The sequence below is a fragment of the Conger conger genome, chromosome 6 (assembly GCF_963514075.1).
Source record: "Conger conger chromosome 6, fConCon1.1, whole genome shotgun sequence".
Lineage (NCBI taxonomy): Eukaryota > Metazoa > Chordata > Actinopteri > Anguilliformes > Congridae > Conger > Conger conger.
Genome location: NC_083765.1, coordinates 36,193,220 through 36,212,562, shown reverse-complemented (window position 1 = coordinate 36,212,562; position 19,343 = coordinate 36,193,220). Strand labels below are relative to the sequence as shown.

Sequence of the window (19,343 nt, the reverse complement as noted above, 5' to 3'; positions counted from 1 at the left end):
CTGTTAATACATTTTTGTTAATTTAACAAGTATTTAAATAAAGACTTGAGTTAATCGATTATCAATGGTGATTGAATAGCTCCATCGAATCAATCAAATATTGGGTCTGGTCCCTTGTGTGAGATTTGTACAGTTTTTCTTTCCCCTTTGTGTGTCCTCCCCCTGGTCTTTTGGCGTTTGAAGCCCCAGCACAGAGGCACAGTGCAGTGTAGATTTATAATCTGGGGGCCAGGAGTAATTCCGAAAGCAAACAGCCGGAGTGCGGGCGTCTGGCCTGACCCCCCGCCCCGTCTTGCGCCCATGCCGGCTGGCTAGTTTGTTTTTCCGGAGCCGGCGGATCAGAGGTCAGCGGTCCCGCGATTATACCCAACCCCCCCTCGCAGGACTCAAAGCCCCCTGCTCACGGCACGGGCCCTGTCTCCACGGTTCACTTTCAATGTTAAAACGCCTCTCTCCTCCCCCTCCTCCTCCTCCTTTATACTTTCCCCTTTTTTCTTCCTTCTTCCTTCTTTTCTCTTCTTCTTTCTCTCACTCTTCTCCTTGTTCTTCTAATTCTTCCTTCTTCCAATATTTTGACCGGTACACGCCCCCCCCCCCCAAAAAAAATGATACTCCTGCTCCAAAGCACAAATCTGTCTGCTCACACATTCATATCTGAATGCACATTTAAAAATGTATGCAGTTTTCAGAATTCACAGGATTGTTCTTTTTACTGTTGGAATATGGTGTGCCTGAAGACAATGTGTGTAAGGGAGGGTGGGACTGATGGGACCCTCTGACACAGAGACTCAAACGTGCATACCCACTCCATCTTTTTTTCTTTCTCTCTCTCTCTCACACACTCACACACACACAGACACGCATACACCCACACTCATCTTCTCATACATGCACACACACACACGCATAGAAAATTATTTCCTTTCATCACATTAATTTCCCTAAAAGGCGATGATTCTGAGAGATACAGCGCCCCAGAAATGGGAAAAATCGGGATCGCAAGCCTAGTTTTTTTTGCCATGGAGGGAATTTTGGGTTAATTAACATCGTAATTGTCAGAAAGCTGGCAGAGATTAATTATGGAATTGAGGCAGATTATTTTAAGTGGCATTATTATTTTATTATTTTTCTCCTTCTTCAAAGATTGATGACGTCTTTTAAATAATAAAAAGAGCAGCGTATTAACCTTTATCTGAGGCTGCCTCCGTAACAAAATTAGCAAGAGATCACAGAGGAACGACCACTCTTTCCCCCATTCGTCCTTTTCTTTCACCGCGATCACGAAACAATTATTAAACAGTCCTGCTATCTGTCGCCTTTGATATACAGCTGCTGAGGTTATTACAAACCTTTAATTCCCCCTTCTCTTTTCATGTAATGTGTAGATATACATCCTTTTCTGAAAATGTGTCTTTATATTTAATATTTATATATTATAGTATGTATGGTACTGTGCAAACGTCTTCGGCACGTGAAATAATTCAGAAATAATGATATGGACGGATTTAAATATTGAAATGTAAAGAGCAGTGATGGTTAAACATTACATTGCCTTTAAAACTGCATCCGTTATCTTAGGTACGCAGTTTTTTATGTGAAACGTAGTCTATTCCTTAATGTTACTTTAACAAAATGAAAACAATTAATAAACGTTTAATTTAATATAATAGAAATTCATATTTTTAAAAAATGTAGGATGCCTCAGACTTTTGCACAGTTCTGCATTTTATTTATATATATATATATATATATATATATAAAAACACTGCTCTTTGAACAATATTAATAATAATAGTAACAATAATAGTATCATTATCAAGCTGTCAACAAACCTGATGGTTGCAGTTCTGTTAGTAAACCTGTAAAGCCCTTTCAGTTAAAGGTACTGCACTTATATACCACCACTGGCCACATGTCTGTTTTTGCTACTTTATATGACACAACAGCCAAAATACGGCTGCTTTTCCTTCTGTAGCAAATAAAGAAAGACGGTCTTCCAATATAAGAGGGCAATTTTCCGTCTGTAAGGACGGAAAGATGGTTTTCCACTACACGGAAAGATAGGTGATTTTCCATCTGTACGGCGGAGGGAAAGATGGTTTTCCACTTTAAGAAAGGAGGGGTGACTCATTTAAAGGCACTTTCATTCAGAAGGAGAGGGTGCATTTTCTCAATGAAAAGACGTTTTGCTGTGCTGGGATAGGAGGTGGTGGGTAGTTTCTGTCAGTAGTGGCAGTGTGCGCTGGCTGCCTTTACCCAGAGGCACCTGCTGCATGGACAGAGGTACACGGCGGTGGTAAAGGGGTTGGTATTTGCTCCATTGTTTTTTTGTGTGCTCAGGGCTTGCGGTAATGAAAATGTCAGGTGTCTGCCGCTGCATTGTCTCGCTCTGTGACAGCCGCAGAAATGTCAGAACAGTGTGTTTCCCGCCGATGCTTCACATGTACTCTGACAGCCCGCTTAATCTCTTTACAATTTTTCTACGTGTTCATCTGCTGCGTTCAGAGGTGCCGCAAATGTGTGTGTGTGTGTGTGTGTGTGTGTGTGTGTCAGTTTCTGTGTGTGCGTGTGCTCGTAGCATGCCTGTGAGCATGCTTTCATGCTTATACACGTACACGTTCACACAGTCTGAGTTTTACAGAGAAATACACACACTTGTCTCCCTCTTGGCATGTGTCTTAAGGTGTTGGCACACATAGACACTCCTCTGTGCGGCAGGATGGTGTTTGTCAAGTTGCTATCATACCTCTTTCACTCCCCCCCTGCACACAACCCTGTGTCAGATTAATTCTTTACTCCTGGCCTGTGCCTCCATCACCTCCCCACCCCCCTCCCCCACCCCACACACACACATACACACAATCGCTCCCCCTTCTCTTTCTGTGGAAATGCAGCCCTGTCTGTGTTGGTTCATCTCGGTCTGTCACTTTTATCCAGCTGAATTTGCCCCAGTTCTGAAATGGGCCAAATTGGGCCCAAATTGGGCCCAAATTTGACCTTTTGTGCTCCTTTTAATGGCCTTGTCCACGTTCGCAAACTCAACCAGCTTGTTTTTTTGTGTGGTCCGAAGATGTAAACACTTTACTAGTTTGATTAGATAATATTTCAAATTGGGAATTAACGATTTTAATCTTAATCTTTATCATGTTAAACATAGAATTTGTTGAATGTCTTGATCAGAATTTGTACTGCATTCAGACTTATTTACTAAGATACAGGATATTCTTTGATGCACGGATTTGGCAGGGTTTTTTATTTAAGTGGTTCAAGTCAATTAAAACTCCATCACTGAGGTGTTTAATGTGTGTAGTAAAATGCACACTAGGCGGTTGTCTGAGCTTTAAAGATTAATGGTCAAATCTTTCGCAAGGTAAGGGAGCAGGTGTGAAAGGCATTGCATGTAATGGCAACGGTATTCTGCAGCTCATTTGTCAGGAACAGTAACTGTGAATGAAGTCGGTACCTGGAGACAGTATTTTATTTCCGGTAATATTTGTTTGAGGTAGTATTTGTTTAGAGGCAGAATTTGTTTAGTGGCACTGTTAATTTAGAGGCAATATTTGATTAGAGGTAGTATGTGATTAGAAACAGTATCCGTTTAGAGGCAGTATTTTTTTTTTGTGGCAGTGTTAATTTAGAAGCAATATTTGATTAGAAACATTATTTGTTAAAAGCATTTGTGTAGTGGTAGTGTTAATTTGGAGGCAGTATTTAATTAGAGGTAGTATTTATTTAGAGGTGGCATTTGTGTAATGGCAGTGTTTGTTTAGAAGCAGCATTTATTTAGTGGTAATGTTAACTTAGAGGCAGTATTTAGTTCAAGGTAGTATTTGTTTAGAGGCAGTAGTTTATTAGAGACATGTTTATTTAGAGGCCATATTTCATTAGAGGTAGTTTTTGTTTAGAGGTGATATTTGTTTAATGGCAGTGTTTGTTTAGAGGTAGTATGTGATTGGAGGCCGTATTTATTCATAGGCCGTATTAGTTTAGATATAGTATGTGATTAGAGGCAGTAGTTTATTAGAGACCGTGTGTAGTTGGAGGTTGTATTAGTTTAGATGTAGTATGTGATTAGAGGCAGTAGTTTATTAGAGACCGTGTGTAGTTGGAGGTTGTATTTGTTTAGAGGTAGTATGTGATGTGGAGTGTGCTCAGAGCCGGTGTTTATTTAGGGGCCGTGTTTGAGAGCCGACGCTGTGCTGTAAATGTGGGATGTGACAGTGCGCTCATGCTCATGCTAACACTGATCAGACGTGAGGGGAGCCAGACTGCCCCGCCGCTCCACGGCTGGCTCCAGTGATGGGGTCTCGGGATGGAGGCGCGGACGTCCCTCTCCGGAGCAGATTCGGGGTAATGCCACATTATTACAACGCTGATGCAATGTCTCATTCAGTCTGACTGGTTAGTTTAACGCTCACACCGGCCTCCCATTCTGTTCTTCAATAAACCTCACAGAGCAACAGACTTGGAGAGAGTTAGAGGGACAGAGACAGAAAACAGGGAGAGGGAGGGAACGAGAAGGAGTGTGGTAGAGAGGGAGAAAATGGTAGAGAGAGAGCAAACAAGAAATCGAAAAGCTGAAAGATGTGGGGGGGAGGTAAAGGGAAGATGGAGTGATCCGGGGATGAAGAGAGAAAGATTGTTAGAGGGAGAAAGATGGAGAGAGAGTAATATGGAGAAAGATGGAGAATCATATGAACTCCGATGTTGATTATTTTCCCGCAGTGTCTTGTGTTGGTTGGGTGCTTTAATCAGTGAGATTGCTGTACCAGGCAGAGATGACCGGCAGATAAATCCTAAGGGAAAGACATGGGCTTCATTCTGCTAACAGCCTGTTGTGTGTGTCTGAGGCTTTTGATTACATACACAGCAGAGTGCTGTACCATATAGACCACAAGACAATTGCTCAGCTAATGCCGTTCTCCTTGAAATGAGTGGACGTATTACCCACACTTCTACAAACGCATTGCGAACACACACCTACACACACACACACACACACACACACACACACACATCCCTACACACATCTATAAACACACACACACACCTATACACACACCTATATGCACACACCGTCTCTATTAGTCATTTTAAATGTCCTTCTGGTCTTAATATGGATCATGTGAGCAATCAGCCAAGACATAGCGTATTTTTGCCTCTCCTTCTGCTCTCATCCCTCACTCCTTCCTTCCTTTCTTTGGAACTGTGGGTCCTGGCTGCAGCAGAGCAGGAGTGTGGGAAAGGAGGAAAAAGAGGATGAGGTGGAAAAGGAGATATTGTGTCACTCAGCTGTCAGCCTGACTTGCTGTTCACACTCACACTGGACACAGCTGTCTTGCCCATGTTTGTTTTTTTCCATGTTTGTGTGACCCGTGCTAAAGGATCAGCTCATTACAACCAACTGGGTACACACAGACACACACACACACACACACACACTTTTATTTTCTGTCATTCAGTTAGTCAGACTTGTCAATCACACAGTCATTGACCTGCCAGTCGCCACTCCACTGTGAGGTCACTTTGGAATTGTGTTATCTTCATCGCTATGGTAATCCCAGTACGTCCTGGTGGGCTTTTAGGGTCTGTGAATAACAGGGGGGCAAGGCTTCCGACAGGCTAATCATATCCTATAATATGATTTTCAGCGCATTTACCCCCACAGCACGTGACCAGTGAAACAAGCTGATGTAAAGGACCGTATGTTCATTCAACGACATTTGATAGGCTGGTCACAATATGACAGCTTTCTCATTATAGGTTGGTCTCAGTGTGACATCACTTTGGATCTCTCAGAGCTGGTACATGGACTGGAACCCGCAAGGTTGGTGGTTCAGTCCCCAGTGTAGTCACGAGAAGATCCGCATTGCTCCAGGGAGGAATGTCCCCTGCTTAGTCTAATGGAGTGTAAGTCACTTTGTATGAAATCGTCAGTTAAATAACATGTTATGTGATCAGAACTAAAAGACGATGCACTTTAGCCGAATAAGGCATAATTACAGATCCTATGTGAGAGATGCAAGAACTGCTTCACTGTGTGCATGTTTCCATGTATGCGCTGGAGCATGAATGATAGCTGTCACAAACACACACACAGGCACACACACACAGACACACACACACAGACACACACACACAGGATTAAGCAGCAGTGTGCTGTCCTGTGGTGAACCTGCGGGTGCAGTTGCAGACGTTTGCGATTCCGATCGGCGCGGTGTGTCCCGTGGGCGAGCCGTGGCGTCGGAAGTGATATTAATAATAACAATAATAACGCTGTCGACCCGCTGCCTGAGCCGCGCGGAGAGCGAGTGAGTCAGAGCCGTGCGCCGGTGTCACTCATTTACCGCCATTTACCCCGTCTCTGGCGTACCGGCGGAAAGACGGGGAGAGAAGTGGAGCCTGGGAAAAAGAGGCGGTGAGATGGAGGCAGAGGCTGAGAGTGCGCTTGACTGAAAGAGTGAGTGAAAGGTTAAATTAAAAGCACAGAGGGGATGAAAGGAAGGGTAAAAAAGGATAGAGATGGAGTGAAGAGAGAGCGACCTAAATTGGGATGGAACCGGAGTGCGGGTGGCATTGGGGAAGTGGAGCGTTGTGGGTAATGTAGTCCAGGCTCTGTGTTTGTGGCAAGTTGACTACAACAAGTTTTAGATCCACATCCTCATACAGGTTGCGCGCTCTACCTGTTTTATTTGTTCTGTGCAGTGTGAGGGGGCTGAAAGGAAGAGTGATAATAGAGTGGAGCGACCTAAATTGGAACGGGAGAGAGAAACTAGAATACGAGCGGCATTGGGGAAGTGAGGCATGATGGGTACTGTAGTCCAAGCTCTGTTTATTTGCGGCGAGTTAACTACAGCGGGCCTCACGCCCTCGTCCTCATACAGGTTGCGCGCTCCTCCTGTTTCGTTAGCTCCGTGCAGAGTGAGGGGGCTGGAGGCCGCGGTGACCGAGTCTGAGTTTGGGTCGGGGCGGGGGGAGGAATGCTCAGTCCCCCTCCCTCGCCACGGGGCCGCAGCGAGAGGGGCCCACCTGTGTGGTTAAACACAGCCCGCTCTGCGTTTGAGGTTTTAATTTTAGAATCTGTTTACCGTGCTCCGCGGGGCTCTCGCCACACTCAGTCACCCCTGCGCCGGCGTTCAGCGCACTCGCCCCCGAGCAAACTGAGGGGGTGCCGCTCGCTGCTAAGGAAGGGGCCTGTTTTTTGGGGTGTGGTGAAGGCGTGCTGTGCTGTGGCGTCTCCTCGTAGGTGTGTGTGTGTGGGGGGGGGGGGGGGGGGGGGTGTTGTGGGAAGAGTGGTGGGGGGGGGGATGTGGGCGCCTGGTTTCAGCTGCACAGCAGAAAACAATAAAAGCTCCGAAAAAAAGCACTGGAGCGTTCCTGAGAGACAGGAGCACGTGGAGGACGGAGACATGGGGAGGGAGGAGGGAGGAGGGGAGGTGAGAGACAAACGGGAGGAACACAGGAGCGCTGGGGAGTGACGCTTCAGCTGGGGGAGAAGAGAGGGAGCTGAAAAAGAAAAAGTTTTTCTAAAAAGTCCCAGTCGTATTCCCCCAGCCTTGTGTGATACAAGTGCGATCCGTGTGTGTGTGTGTGTGTGTGTGTGTTTATTTATGTGTGCATGTTTGTGTGACTGTGTGTGTATGTTTGTTTCTGTGTGTCTGTCTGTGCATGTCTGTCTGTCTGTCTCTGTCTGTGTGTGTGTGTGTGTGTGTGTGTGTGTGTGTGCGTGTGGCGTTTCAGGCTGTTGATATGTTTGCGTGTGTCAGTTTGTTTGTGTGTGTGTGTGTGTATGTTTGTGTCTGCATGTTTGTGTGTAAGTGTATGTTTGTGTCTGCATATTTGTGTGTGTGTGTGTATATTTGTGTGTGCATGCTTGCGTCTGTGTGTTTCAGGGTGTTGATATGTTTATGGAGGCAGTTGTGTATGTGTATACATGTACGTACTATTTGCGCACATGTGCGTTTGTGTGAGGGGCTCTCTTCCCGCCCTTTCTTGAGGGCAGAGCGCGCTCTGGGCTAACGGCGCTAATCACCGGAGCGCAGCGCTCGCAGCCAGACCCGGCTCCTCTCCTTCACCCCAGTCACACCACCTCATTTCAATTAGCCTCGCTTTCATCTGCCTCCGTCACCGGCCTGGGCCGCGTTCCCCTCCGCCCCTCCACCTTTCCCCCCACCTCCTCCGTCCCTCCTCCTCCGCCTCCTTCTCCTCCTCTCTGAGGGCTGTTGTCTCGCTCCTCCTCTCGCCAATTGCAGTATCGGTAGCAATAATTAATATAATCGGGAAACCGAGAACAGGCCTTTCAGCCTGACAATGCTCGCCATTTTCCTACCTCTCGGAGTGTACCTAACGGGCACCTAATTGGGTTTTTTTTTGTTTTGTGAGTGGGAACTTTCAGGTGCATGACAGAGTGAGCTCTTTGTGACATCACTTTGGAACTCTCAGAGCTGGGTGACCAATCGTATTGCGGTTTGTGTGGAAATTAGAATTAGAAGGAGAGTTGGGATTAGTTGATTGAAAGAGGAAGTAAAAGACAATAGTACCCAACGGATCCCTAATTGGGATTTTTTGCTTTTGTGGATGGGAACTTTCAGGTGCATGACACTGCTGCCCACCTGCTCTCCATCACACCCCCCACCCCCTCACTCCCCAAAGCTCCTCCACAATGATTGACACCCCCTCCCCCCAATCTGTGTGCCCCTCTCCCCCCCACCATGTGACCATGGCCGTACTAACTGTCGCCCTGCCTTCTCTTCCCACCCACCTTGGCTCACGGATGGCCTTTAGGAGAGCCCGCCCTGCTGCAAGGTTTGTCCCACTGCTCTCTCCGTACCAAGCTGTCTGAATGAAACGCACTCATTACCTGTGGAGCCTTGGGAGGGGGGGGGCTAGTGGATAGCAGACCTGGGTCAAATACATCATTGTTTTGGATCCAAATACTTTTCAGTGCTCCATTTGATCTTGCCTGGTGCATTTGAGCCAACCAAGAGGACCAGAAGAAGCAGAGTTTGCACTTTTTGAGAGTATTTCATAGGTTCCAATACACCAGACAAGCTCAAAAAAGTGTAGAAAAGTATTTGAATCCAAAACAACTATGTAGTTGACCCAGGTGGTGGGTAGGGCTGTTGATGGGGGAGGGGTTTGTAGGGTTCTGTCCAATGGGCACACACCTGTGACAATGACAGTTTGACTGACATTGACAGTGCCCTTCCCACCCAACCGCCCTTCTCGCCTGTAGTGAACACAGTAACTGTAGCACAGACAGTGGTCTGTGGCCATACACTGTAGGGGGCAAGTGACCTCATCGCATGACATCATCTCTCAGCTCTGCTCTGCTCCAGTAACACAGTGGCATATGTGCATTCAATACCATTCGGTTTGAGTTCCCTTGGACGTGCTCTTTGTAATATCCGTGTAGGGCATGCTAGTCTTCTGACTGAGAGGGGAAACATGGGCACATTTGTTGTAGAAAGTTGTACGGTAAAGATTTGTGTGATTTTACCTCGTCGTGTATGACCTGGTCGGCTTACGACACATGCGTCTGTTGCGTTCACGCGTCTTTCCCAATCGAATGCTTCCCTGTCCGTGAACCTGCATGGCATTGGCACGAGGTTTAAAAAAGGGAAGCACTGTCTGTATTTCTTCCCCATGGCGCTCATGGGAAATGTTTGACCATGAGAAAAATGGCTGCAACCGCCTAAAGTATTGTAAACGCTGTCAAGAGTGCTGCAGACTACAGATTCGACCACAATTTTTTTTTTTTTTTTTTTTCATTGCGAGAAAGCTAACTGTTTTATCTAGTGTTATGGTGGTGTCTGCTATTATGAAGTGTTTTCTAAGTACTACTTTTTTAAAGTGTCACAGTGAGTCGTCCGAGTGTTACTGAGGCAACTGTTCTTTTGGGGAGTTATGGAAGTGGCAATGTGCCACTGTGTGTTTCTCACACACACACACACACACACACACACACACACACCCCATTCTCTGTCACTACACACACACCCACCCACACCCACCCTCCCTTCAGTTCCGCCTAGCTGGAGCAGGGGCAAGGCCACTCACCTGAATCTAAACGGCCCCGGGGGGAATTGAACTAACGATGCGTTTCATTCATGAGTTTTTATTTATTTATAATCGCACTCTGAATGCGTGACAGGCTGGGGTTTAGACCCAGATGTGCAACTCGGCAGAAACAACAGCAATCTTATTGCGAAGTGGTCAAAGCGGGGATCGTTCAGTCATGTCTGAGTGGAGACGCTCCTCTGCACAGTGATGGTTAAGCAGCGAACGTTGAGCACCGCACCATTAGTGATGTCGACATAGTTATCCTTTTATGGGCACTGATCTAGTAATGTCTGAGCAGTGATTTTTCAGTGATGTCTCATTAGTGACCAGTGTGCATTGGATTTGTAGTCGTCTGATGTCAACCTTCCTTAAACAAATATAGTTTATTTGCAGATATCCCCTCTGCTGTACTGTTATTAGTTGCTAATGTAGCTCCAATGTGTAGTCTCCAGGAAAAAAGTAAGATACCCCTCAGTTTGCAGCAAGTAGTTGCTGGCCTCTTTGAAAATTGAAGTCTTAGGGGGAAGGTTAAAGGGTTTGAGGAAAGGGCAAAGTTAGTGGATTCAGCCAAGGCTGTGTGTGCATGTGTGCGATGTGTGTATGTATGTAATGTACAGTCAGAACCTGGAGGTGGAGAAAAGTTTGTTTCACACAAGAACAGAATGGTCCTGTCACACATCTGATGATGGTATCTGTGGTGATCCTCATGCTCCACACACACACACACACACACACACACACACACACACACACACAGACACACACACATACATGCACGCGCAGACACACACACACATACATGCACACATACACACACTCACACGCACACACACAGACAATCAAACACACTCACAGACACTCACTCACACACGCACACACACTAACACACACACAGACACACAACGAGACGCACACTCACACACACACACACTCACGCACACACATACATGCTCACTCATTCACACACACGCACACACATACACATTCGCTCACTCACACACAAGCACACATACACACGTACATGAAAACGCACATGCACTCACACACTCATATACACACACACACACACATACACACACACCACCTGGTGGCAGCCAGGCGGAACCACTGATGGAAGGGGGAGGAGGAAGAGGGGATCGTCGGGGGAGAGGGGTAACAGAAGGAGAGGTGTGGGGGAGGCAGGGGGGGAGAGCTGGGCAAGACGAGAAGTGCAGGGGATCCCTCTGCGAGGATTTGGGGGTTCAGGTTCGGGGAACACTGTAAACAGTTTCCGAAATGGGGCAGTGGTAGTGCATGATGGGAAATGTATGCTAATGACCAACTCACTGGCATTAACAGAGCCCAGCCACGAAGAACACACCTGTGGCACTCTCACCCTTTCATTCATACCATTTCATACCATATCTATCACCACTCCACCTCTTTCATTTTCTCCCCATCTCCCCTCCTTCCCTCTCTGGTGTGATGATCCCTTGCTCTCTCTCTCTCTCTCTCTCTCTCTCATTGAAACATTTAAAGGGCATGTAAAAACTCAGATGTTGTTGAAATATTTGTTTGCGTGGCTCAGTGGCGTTGCGTCCCCCACGAGAGCTCATTTCTCCACGTTTTCGCTTGATTTGCTTCTTATGCTGTTTATTAAAAGTAATTACAAGCTGTTTAGAGATCTAGCTGAGAGCCTTTCTGGGGACAGTCCCCCAAAAGATGTGGGAAGGGAACGGTAAATGAGGCACACGGCCATTTGTGCTTGAGAGAGGTGTGTGTGTGTGTCTGCATGCATGAGAGATCTCTTGGCATGCACACCATTTAACTTTCAGTCTCACCCTGAAAAGCCACAGCATTGACAGACAGAAATGTGTGCACACAGTCTTGTGATGTCATACATGCACGTACTCCGGTGATGTCACAGTCGCACGTGCACTTGTGCCTTCCGTACCCACCCAGCCTAGGTACGACAGAGCTGGGAATAAATGACAATTATCCGCCTCTGCTCTCCTCCACCCCTCCCTCCCTCCCTCCTTCCTTCCCTCCCTCCCTCCCTCTCGCTCTCTCTACTAATTGTTAAAGACAAACAGGCAGCCCGTGTGCGTGCGTAATGAACGCAGGCCAGCTGCAATTAGTTCCTTGCTTAATTCGTTAAGTGTTGAGAATTTATTTTCTCGGGTGACGCCGGCATCTGTCGCAGCTGGTGGGACTTCCGCCTGTGCAGAGCTCGCGGGACGCACCGAGCACTCGCTCCGTCATAAATCAGGACATCCTTGCACAGGGAGAGAGACCTGCACCTACAGCAGGGGGAGGATGAGAGAGAGAGGTAGAGGGAGAGAAGAAGGTGGGAGGCGGGGAGAGAGATGAAGGGAGAACAGGAGAGAGAGCAGGCAGCTCACCCAGCCAAGTATACACTACATTAGTCAGAGGGACAGTGACACAGCCTAGTGTACACTACCTTAGTCAGAGGGACAGTGACACAGCACAGTGTACACTACTTTAGTCAGAGGGACAGTGACACAGCCTAGTGTACACTACCTTAGTCAGAGGGACAGTGACATAGTACAGTGTACACTACCTTAGTCAGAGGGGCAGGGAGCAAGCAAGAAACCGTAAGATTGACAAGAGGGGTGAGCTAGAGGCAGAGGGGAGGGAGGGAGAGAGAAATAGAGAGAGCAAGGCCAGGAGGAGAGGAGAAAATATGTTGGAAGGAAAGTAACTCAGCTGGGAAGGAGCAGAAATCCCCCCACCCCCCTCCCTAGCGACAGGTGAAGAGTCCCATCGCTCAGGGTTTCTGGGCCAGTTGCGGTTAAAGGGATACGTTTCAGTTAAAAGGGTTAAAAGGATACTTAAAATGAGATTTAAAAAAAATAAACAGACCGACGGTCAAATCCAATTCTCTTTTCACCTGAGCAGATGTGTCTGGTGCTTCGGATGACATTACGGATACCGTACGCTTAAACTGGGGCAGGGGCTGATGTCTGTAGGGGCAGGGCTCTACCCCCCTTCCTACACGCTGCAGCTCATCTGTGTCTCTTTAGGCGATGAAAGCCAAATTCTTAGAAAGGCAGGGTATCGCATCCCCTCACATCCTGTGTGTGCGTGTGTCAGCGTGCGTGTGTGTGTGTATATGTGTGTGTGTGTATGAGCGTGTGAGCGTGCGTGCGTGCCCGTGTGTGTGTGTGTGTGCGTGCGTGCGTGCGTGCGTGCGTGCGTGCGTGTGTGTGTGTGTGTGTGTGTGTGTGTGTGAGAGTTCAAAGCGGCGTTTTCTCAGGGAGGAGGTTGAAGACGCAGAGAGGTGGCAGCCTGAGACCAGCGAGGCTTTGATCCCGCGCCCTGGCGTTACACGGCGTGGCGGAGCGGGGGTTAAGCGGGGGAACGCACCGGTTCAAAAGTCCAGAACCCCCCCCCCCCACCCCCCATGGGGCGGGCGGTGCCTCACCACTAATGAGAACCTCCCCATTACCCCCCGCCCCCCGCTCTTCCCCAAACTCCCTCTCCTCATGCGCCTCCGGAGGAGCTGGGCTCTGCCTTTTATCAAACCGAGAACCTCTGTGATTTTTCATCCTTGTGATTCAAATCAGACGCCTGCTGATGTGATAAATATGAACTCATGTTTATCATCAGCATAAACCTCATATCTTTATTTTCTATCATTCTGCTTTAACATGCATTGACTTCTCATCCAGCTCTACAGTCAGTGTTTTCTGACACACAGGAATGAATAACGTTGGTTTGAACCCCCAACAAATGAAGCTATAATGCTCATTGGTAAATAGAAGCTATTTCCTGTTGTTCTGGAGAGTTCCTTTTTTTTTTTTTTTTTTGCAAGGTTTGTGCACAAAGCTGAATTTATGCATCTCATAAGTTTTACCACTGCGTCACATTCACAGAGAGTAGGACAAGCTGTATGTGTATGTGTGTGTGTGTGTGTGTGTGTGTGTGTGAATCTCCTATTAGGAGAATGAGCGACAGCCGCAGTTGTGGCACAGTATATTTCAGTCTGACATAATCTGAGGGACACTGAGTGACCGTCCTAACATACACAGGAATTATTTATTTTTTATGCTTTTGTGAATCTCACATTAACATGGTTGGTGGTGTGAACATTCACTTTCATTATTATTTTGCTGTTCATATGTATTTTATATAAGTTACACAGCCCGTATTTACATATGCATGTCCTGCCAATAAAGCAACTTCAATTTCAGAGAGAGGGGGAGGGAGAGAGATAGAGAGATGGGGAGGAGAGAGAGAGAGGGGGGAGAGAGATGGAGAGAGAAGGGGGCAAGAGGGATACAGGGATTCCAAGGGCAATGTAGCTGGAAGGGAAAGAGGGATATCTGCATAGAGAGAGCGAGAGGGAGAGATCATCACGACAGAGGGTGAAGGAGGAAGAAGGGAGGGAGATGGAGAGAGAAGGGGAAAAAGGGTGAGGTGTCAGGAGGGAGAGAAAGAAAGGAAGGGGGAAACGGGGAGGGATAAACTTGACAGAAGAGAGAGACAAAGGGAGCGGTGAACTGGGAATGAAGGGACGAAGGGGGACCTGGAGGATGGATGGAGGAGAATATTGAGCAGAGGGGGCTGAAGAACGATTGGGCAGAGAGGGGGAGAGAGAGAGAGAGAGAGAGTGATATACTGTAACCGGCGAGATGGATGGAAGGACATACGGCACAATGTGAAGAGAAGGATGTACTATAAACAGGTGTAGAAAGCAGGGAGACAAAAGTAGAGAGAGAGAGAGAGAGAGAGAGAGAGAGAGAGAGACAGAGAGAGTGACAGATGTGTCGGCACTATGAATGGTGAGCGGGAGAATGAGGTGGGATTTGGGAGGTAGAGAGGGATGTGGTGTAAGTGGAGCGATGGAGGGAGGGAGGGAGCGAGGGATGATGCGGGACAGAGCGGCGGCTCGCTGGCCGCCTGGCGGGGGCGCTGGTGGAGTTGGCACGCGCTCAGTCCACTCCGAGAGCAGCTGGACTTCATTAGGCGCTGGTGTTAATTACTGGGACCGAGCTGGAGAGGCCTGGGGAAAGCACTCTGGGTAATTCAGGAAGGGTCACCTTGAAATCGATCGTTTAGCATCGGAGGGAGGGAGGGTGGGAGGGATGGAGGGGTGAAACCGCGGAAGCGGAGGGAAGGATGGAGGAGGGCCGACGTGGAAGTCGTCCCCGTTTTGCCTTTGAATTTGAAGCATTTAAGTGTGTGGAAATGACAGACGTGGAGGCGCGGGGGTGGAGGAGGAGGGAGCGCGGGCGCTGCGGTCTGCGGGGCCTCAGCGCTACGAGCAGCTCCGCGGCGGCTCGGTCGCGGCTGACCGCACGGGCGGGCGAGGAGTCTGACGGGCGCTGCTCCTCGCCCGCGCCCGCCGGCCTGCGGTCACACGCCCCGCTCTGGACCAGCCTGAGGTTTAATAGCTGTGGGTTGTGACCGTGACCGTGACCGTGTCCTTGGACCACAAGGCTGCAGTCTAGGAAACAGGAAATAAGGCCTGCGGAATTGTGAAGGGTTATGATTTTATACCACTTCATTTGAGTTATATATGTACACGCTATAAAGCCTACATAATGCTATAATAAGCATGATATAACATGTTTCCTAACCAGCCTTGACGTCATTTTGTCATAGCTCATGCCACAAGTCACGGCCGCCTGCAGTGAGTGATCATTGTGAAATTTGTTGTGTACATTGTGGCAGTATTTAGAAATTTGTCGTCAGCTGTAATTAGCAGACGTCTGTTTGTGACAGGAGTTATGTCATATTTATGGCATCATTATGTACTGTAGGCTTCATGACATGTTATTAATTCACATTAACAATACGCTAATTATTGTTGTTGCTTTAATAATAAGCAGGACAGCATGAATGCAAATGTTATTTATGATTTCCTTGATTGTTTTTAATTCGGTGTTGAGTGTGGTATTGACGAGCAGTGATATTGATGATGATAATAAGCTACAACACAATTACCCTCTCAATTGGCTCATTTGAATTTGTTTGCTAATAAACTCTTCACACATTCCTGGCTGTGCACGTGCTGCATTTATAGTGAGCCGCCAAAGTCGACGGCTGCACCACGTTTTCTGTGGCTTTGAAATCACACTTTCATTGCCACAGGAACCATTACTGGCACAATTGCAATTCCCAGTGCTTTGTGTGCGTTGGGTTTTGTGCAGATTACCGGTACTGCTGAGGGCAGGAGGCTCTGATTAGTGGGGACATTTAGAAATGTCCTCACTTTGCAGTTTAAATTCCTGGTTTTTGCCTGCCTTGGTGATGTACTGGCACCATGTCGCAAAATGTCTTCCTGAAGGGTTGGAGGCTTATACCTTTTGGGGCACCTTTAAAGCGCAGCCTGGGCTGCAGTGGGAATAGTTTTAGGTACGTTCTTGGTGTTGTAGAAGGAAGCCGGAGGTGTGAAGTGCTAGGGAGGTAGAATTTTGTTTTTATTTCAGTTCTTTACATTGCTTATATTTCTTACCTTACAGAACCCCCTCAAACGGATATGCTTCATCTCTAGGGGGTTTTTCCTGAACCAATTTTCTAAACACATTCATGAGGAGTGCTTAGCTTTCCTCGAGGTAGGCAGGTAGGACTGCCAGCAGAGACGACGTGAGATACGGATCCAGTATCAGCTCTTTCCTGAGCGTCTCCTCTGAGTCACCTTGTCAGTGTGCTCTCACCTCATAAACGTGAACACACACCTCTATCTCCACACGCATGCATACACACCCTCACTCACACACACACACACACCACACCCTCTCTCTCACACACACACACACACACACACACACTCACTAACACACGCACATACACACACACACACACACCCTCACTAACACACACACACACACACACACCCTCTCTCACACACATACACACACACACACACTCTTATCTCCCACAGGCATGCATACACACCCTCACTCACACACACACACACACACACACACACACCCCTCTCTCACACACACACACACACACACACACACTCACTAACACACGCACATACACACACACACACACACCCTCACTAACACACACACACACACACACACACCCTCTCTCACACACATACACACACACACACACTCTATCTCCCACACGCATGCATACACACCCTCACTCACACACGCACATACACACACACACACCCTCACTAACACACACACGCACACACACACACAACACGCATACGCAGACACAACACGCATACGCACACATGCACACGTGGCATACAGACACACACTCACTACGAGCATGCACTCATTCATGCACACACACACGCACACACACAGACAGGTGCACACACAGACACGCACCTGCGAACACACACCAGCCTGCACACACACACACACACACACACACACACACACATAAGTCAGCTCCTCGCAGACCGTACAGTGAATGGGTGGATGAAAGATGAAAAGCAGTGTTAGGATATTTGATGAGGTGGAGCTGGGCTCTGTTGGCTAGCGTGCAGATCTGTCTCGGCTCAGCTGTACTGATAATTACAGTGCAGGGAGAGGGAGAATGTGGGTAGGGTGCTGGAGAAGAGAAGCCAGAGTGCGTAAAACAATAGGCTTCTGTCGTCTCCTCCTTAATTCTCCGTCAGGAGAGTTTGTTTTTTACTATCCGTTTCCTCCTGCTGAAAATCAATGCCTTCTGATTCGGTAATTTCCCATGATGCCACACTCTAGGTTCCTTGCGCTGAGAGAGGTGACAAATCCGGTCGCAGCAGTGCGAACTTCTCCTCCCTGCCCTCGCACCCCTCTTCCTTCTTTTCCCTTCTTTGTTTTTCTTTTTCTGGCCTGTTTCCCCTCCCTCTCTCTCTCTTTATCCCCATTTCCCTCCTCCATTTCCCCTCCCTCTCTTCTACCGTCTCTACTTTTCTCTCTTCTTATTTCCGTCTCTCGCTCCCGTTCTCTTCTCACTCTCTCTCCCCGTCTTCCCTGTTTCTCTCTCCCTCTCTCTGCCCCTCCCTCCCTCCTTCCCTCTCTCTCTTTCTCTCTCTCTCTCATGTGGAGACAGTGAAAGAATTCAGTGGAATTTCACAGCCTCACAAAGCTCCTCGTGAAAAACGTTCATTTGTGACGGTGCCAACCTGCTAATGGCGGATGGCGGGGTCTGACGAATCCCAGCCTCCGCTCCCCGCCGCTCGTTACCACGCGGCGTGGCGCGCGCTGCCTCCGACGCATCTGCCAAACTCAGCTGCGAGGGAGCGGCGTAATTATCCCGTCGGAGCGCCCGCGCCTACGTGCCGTCACAACTGGGGCTTCATTACAGGCCCGCTACAGAGGAGGAGTTGTGTAGCACCTGCCCGTGTGTGTGCTTGTGTGTGTGGGGGGGGGGTATGTGTGTGTGTTTGTGTGTGGGTGTGTGTTTGAGTGTGTGTGTGGGGGGTGGGGGGGGGGGGGCGTGTGTGTGTGGTGGGGGGGTGGGGGGGGGGGCGTGTGTGTGGGTGTGGTGTGTGTGTGGGGGGGGGGCATGTGTGTGTGTGAGTGTGTGTGGGGGGGGGCGTGTGTGTGTGTGTGTGGGTGTGTGTGTGTGTGGGGGGGGGGGGCGTGTGTGTGTGTGTGTGGTGTGTGTGTGTGTGTGCGAGTGTGTGTGTGTGTGTGTGTGAGTGTGTGTGGGGGGGGGCGTGTGTGGGGGGGGTGTGTGTGTGTGTGCGTGTGTGTGTGGGGGGGGGGGGCGTGGTGTGTGTGTGTGTGTGTGTGTGTGTGTGTGTGTGGTCCGTCTGTATCTGTGCTAGTAATCAGGCTGTACTCGGTCTGTGAAATAAAAGTTCTTTAAGCCACAGAACCCTGTTGCATGGGAGGGAGCCACCCCTGGCTGTCAGAACACCCCCCACCCTTCTCTCCTTCCACTACATGAAAGTACAATTCGGAGGGGAAGCAGCCAGAATGTGTCGTCCTCGTCAAGGCAAAGAGAAATTACATTTTCACCGCTATCTGGAGAGCGAAAACTCTTTTCCTGTTGCAGCCATCGAGTTAAAAGTGATTGGGTGAGCAAAGTGTGGTTTGTGTTTACGTGCGTACATGCCTGATATGACGCAGTGCAGGTCAGCGTGGTTAAATAAAATCTAATAGTTTTTCTTTATTTCTCTTCAGCGGTAATTGCGGCCAGTGTGAGAAAATAAGCTTCTGCTCTTAGCTGCTTGTCTCTGTTCTTTCCGGGACGGCTGTTGTAGGGCTGTAATTGTTTTAAGCAGGCCATGATTCGGGTCTCTAATTGCCGTGCTGTCTAACGGTTGGAGTACAACGTATCATTGTCAGGTGTTCGGGGTCATTAGTGTCTTC

At 48.3% G+C, this 19,343-nt stretch overlaps 1 protein-coding gene across 2 annotated transcripts in view; it reads left to right on the top strand.

Annotated features, from left to right (window-relative positions):
* znf423 (zinc finger protein 423) overlaps positions 1–19,343 on the top strand; it is a 134,879-nt gene that overhangs the window by 84,739 nt on the left and 30,797 nt on the right. The window contains exon 6 of one of the 2 annotated variants that reach the window (XM_061246699.1): positions 8,785–8,805. The exons of the other annotated variant lie outside the window; for it this stretch is intronic. Coding sequence (XP_061102683.1) covers positions 8,785–8,805 — 21 coding nt within the window. The remainder of the gene's footprint in view (positions 1–8,784; positions 8,806–19,343) is intronic. 2 annotated transcript variants of the gene reach the window in all.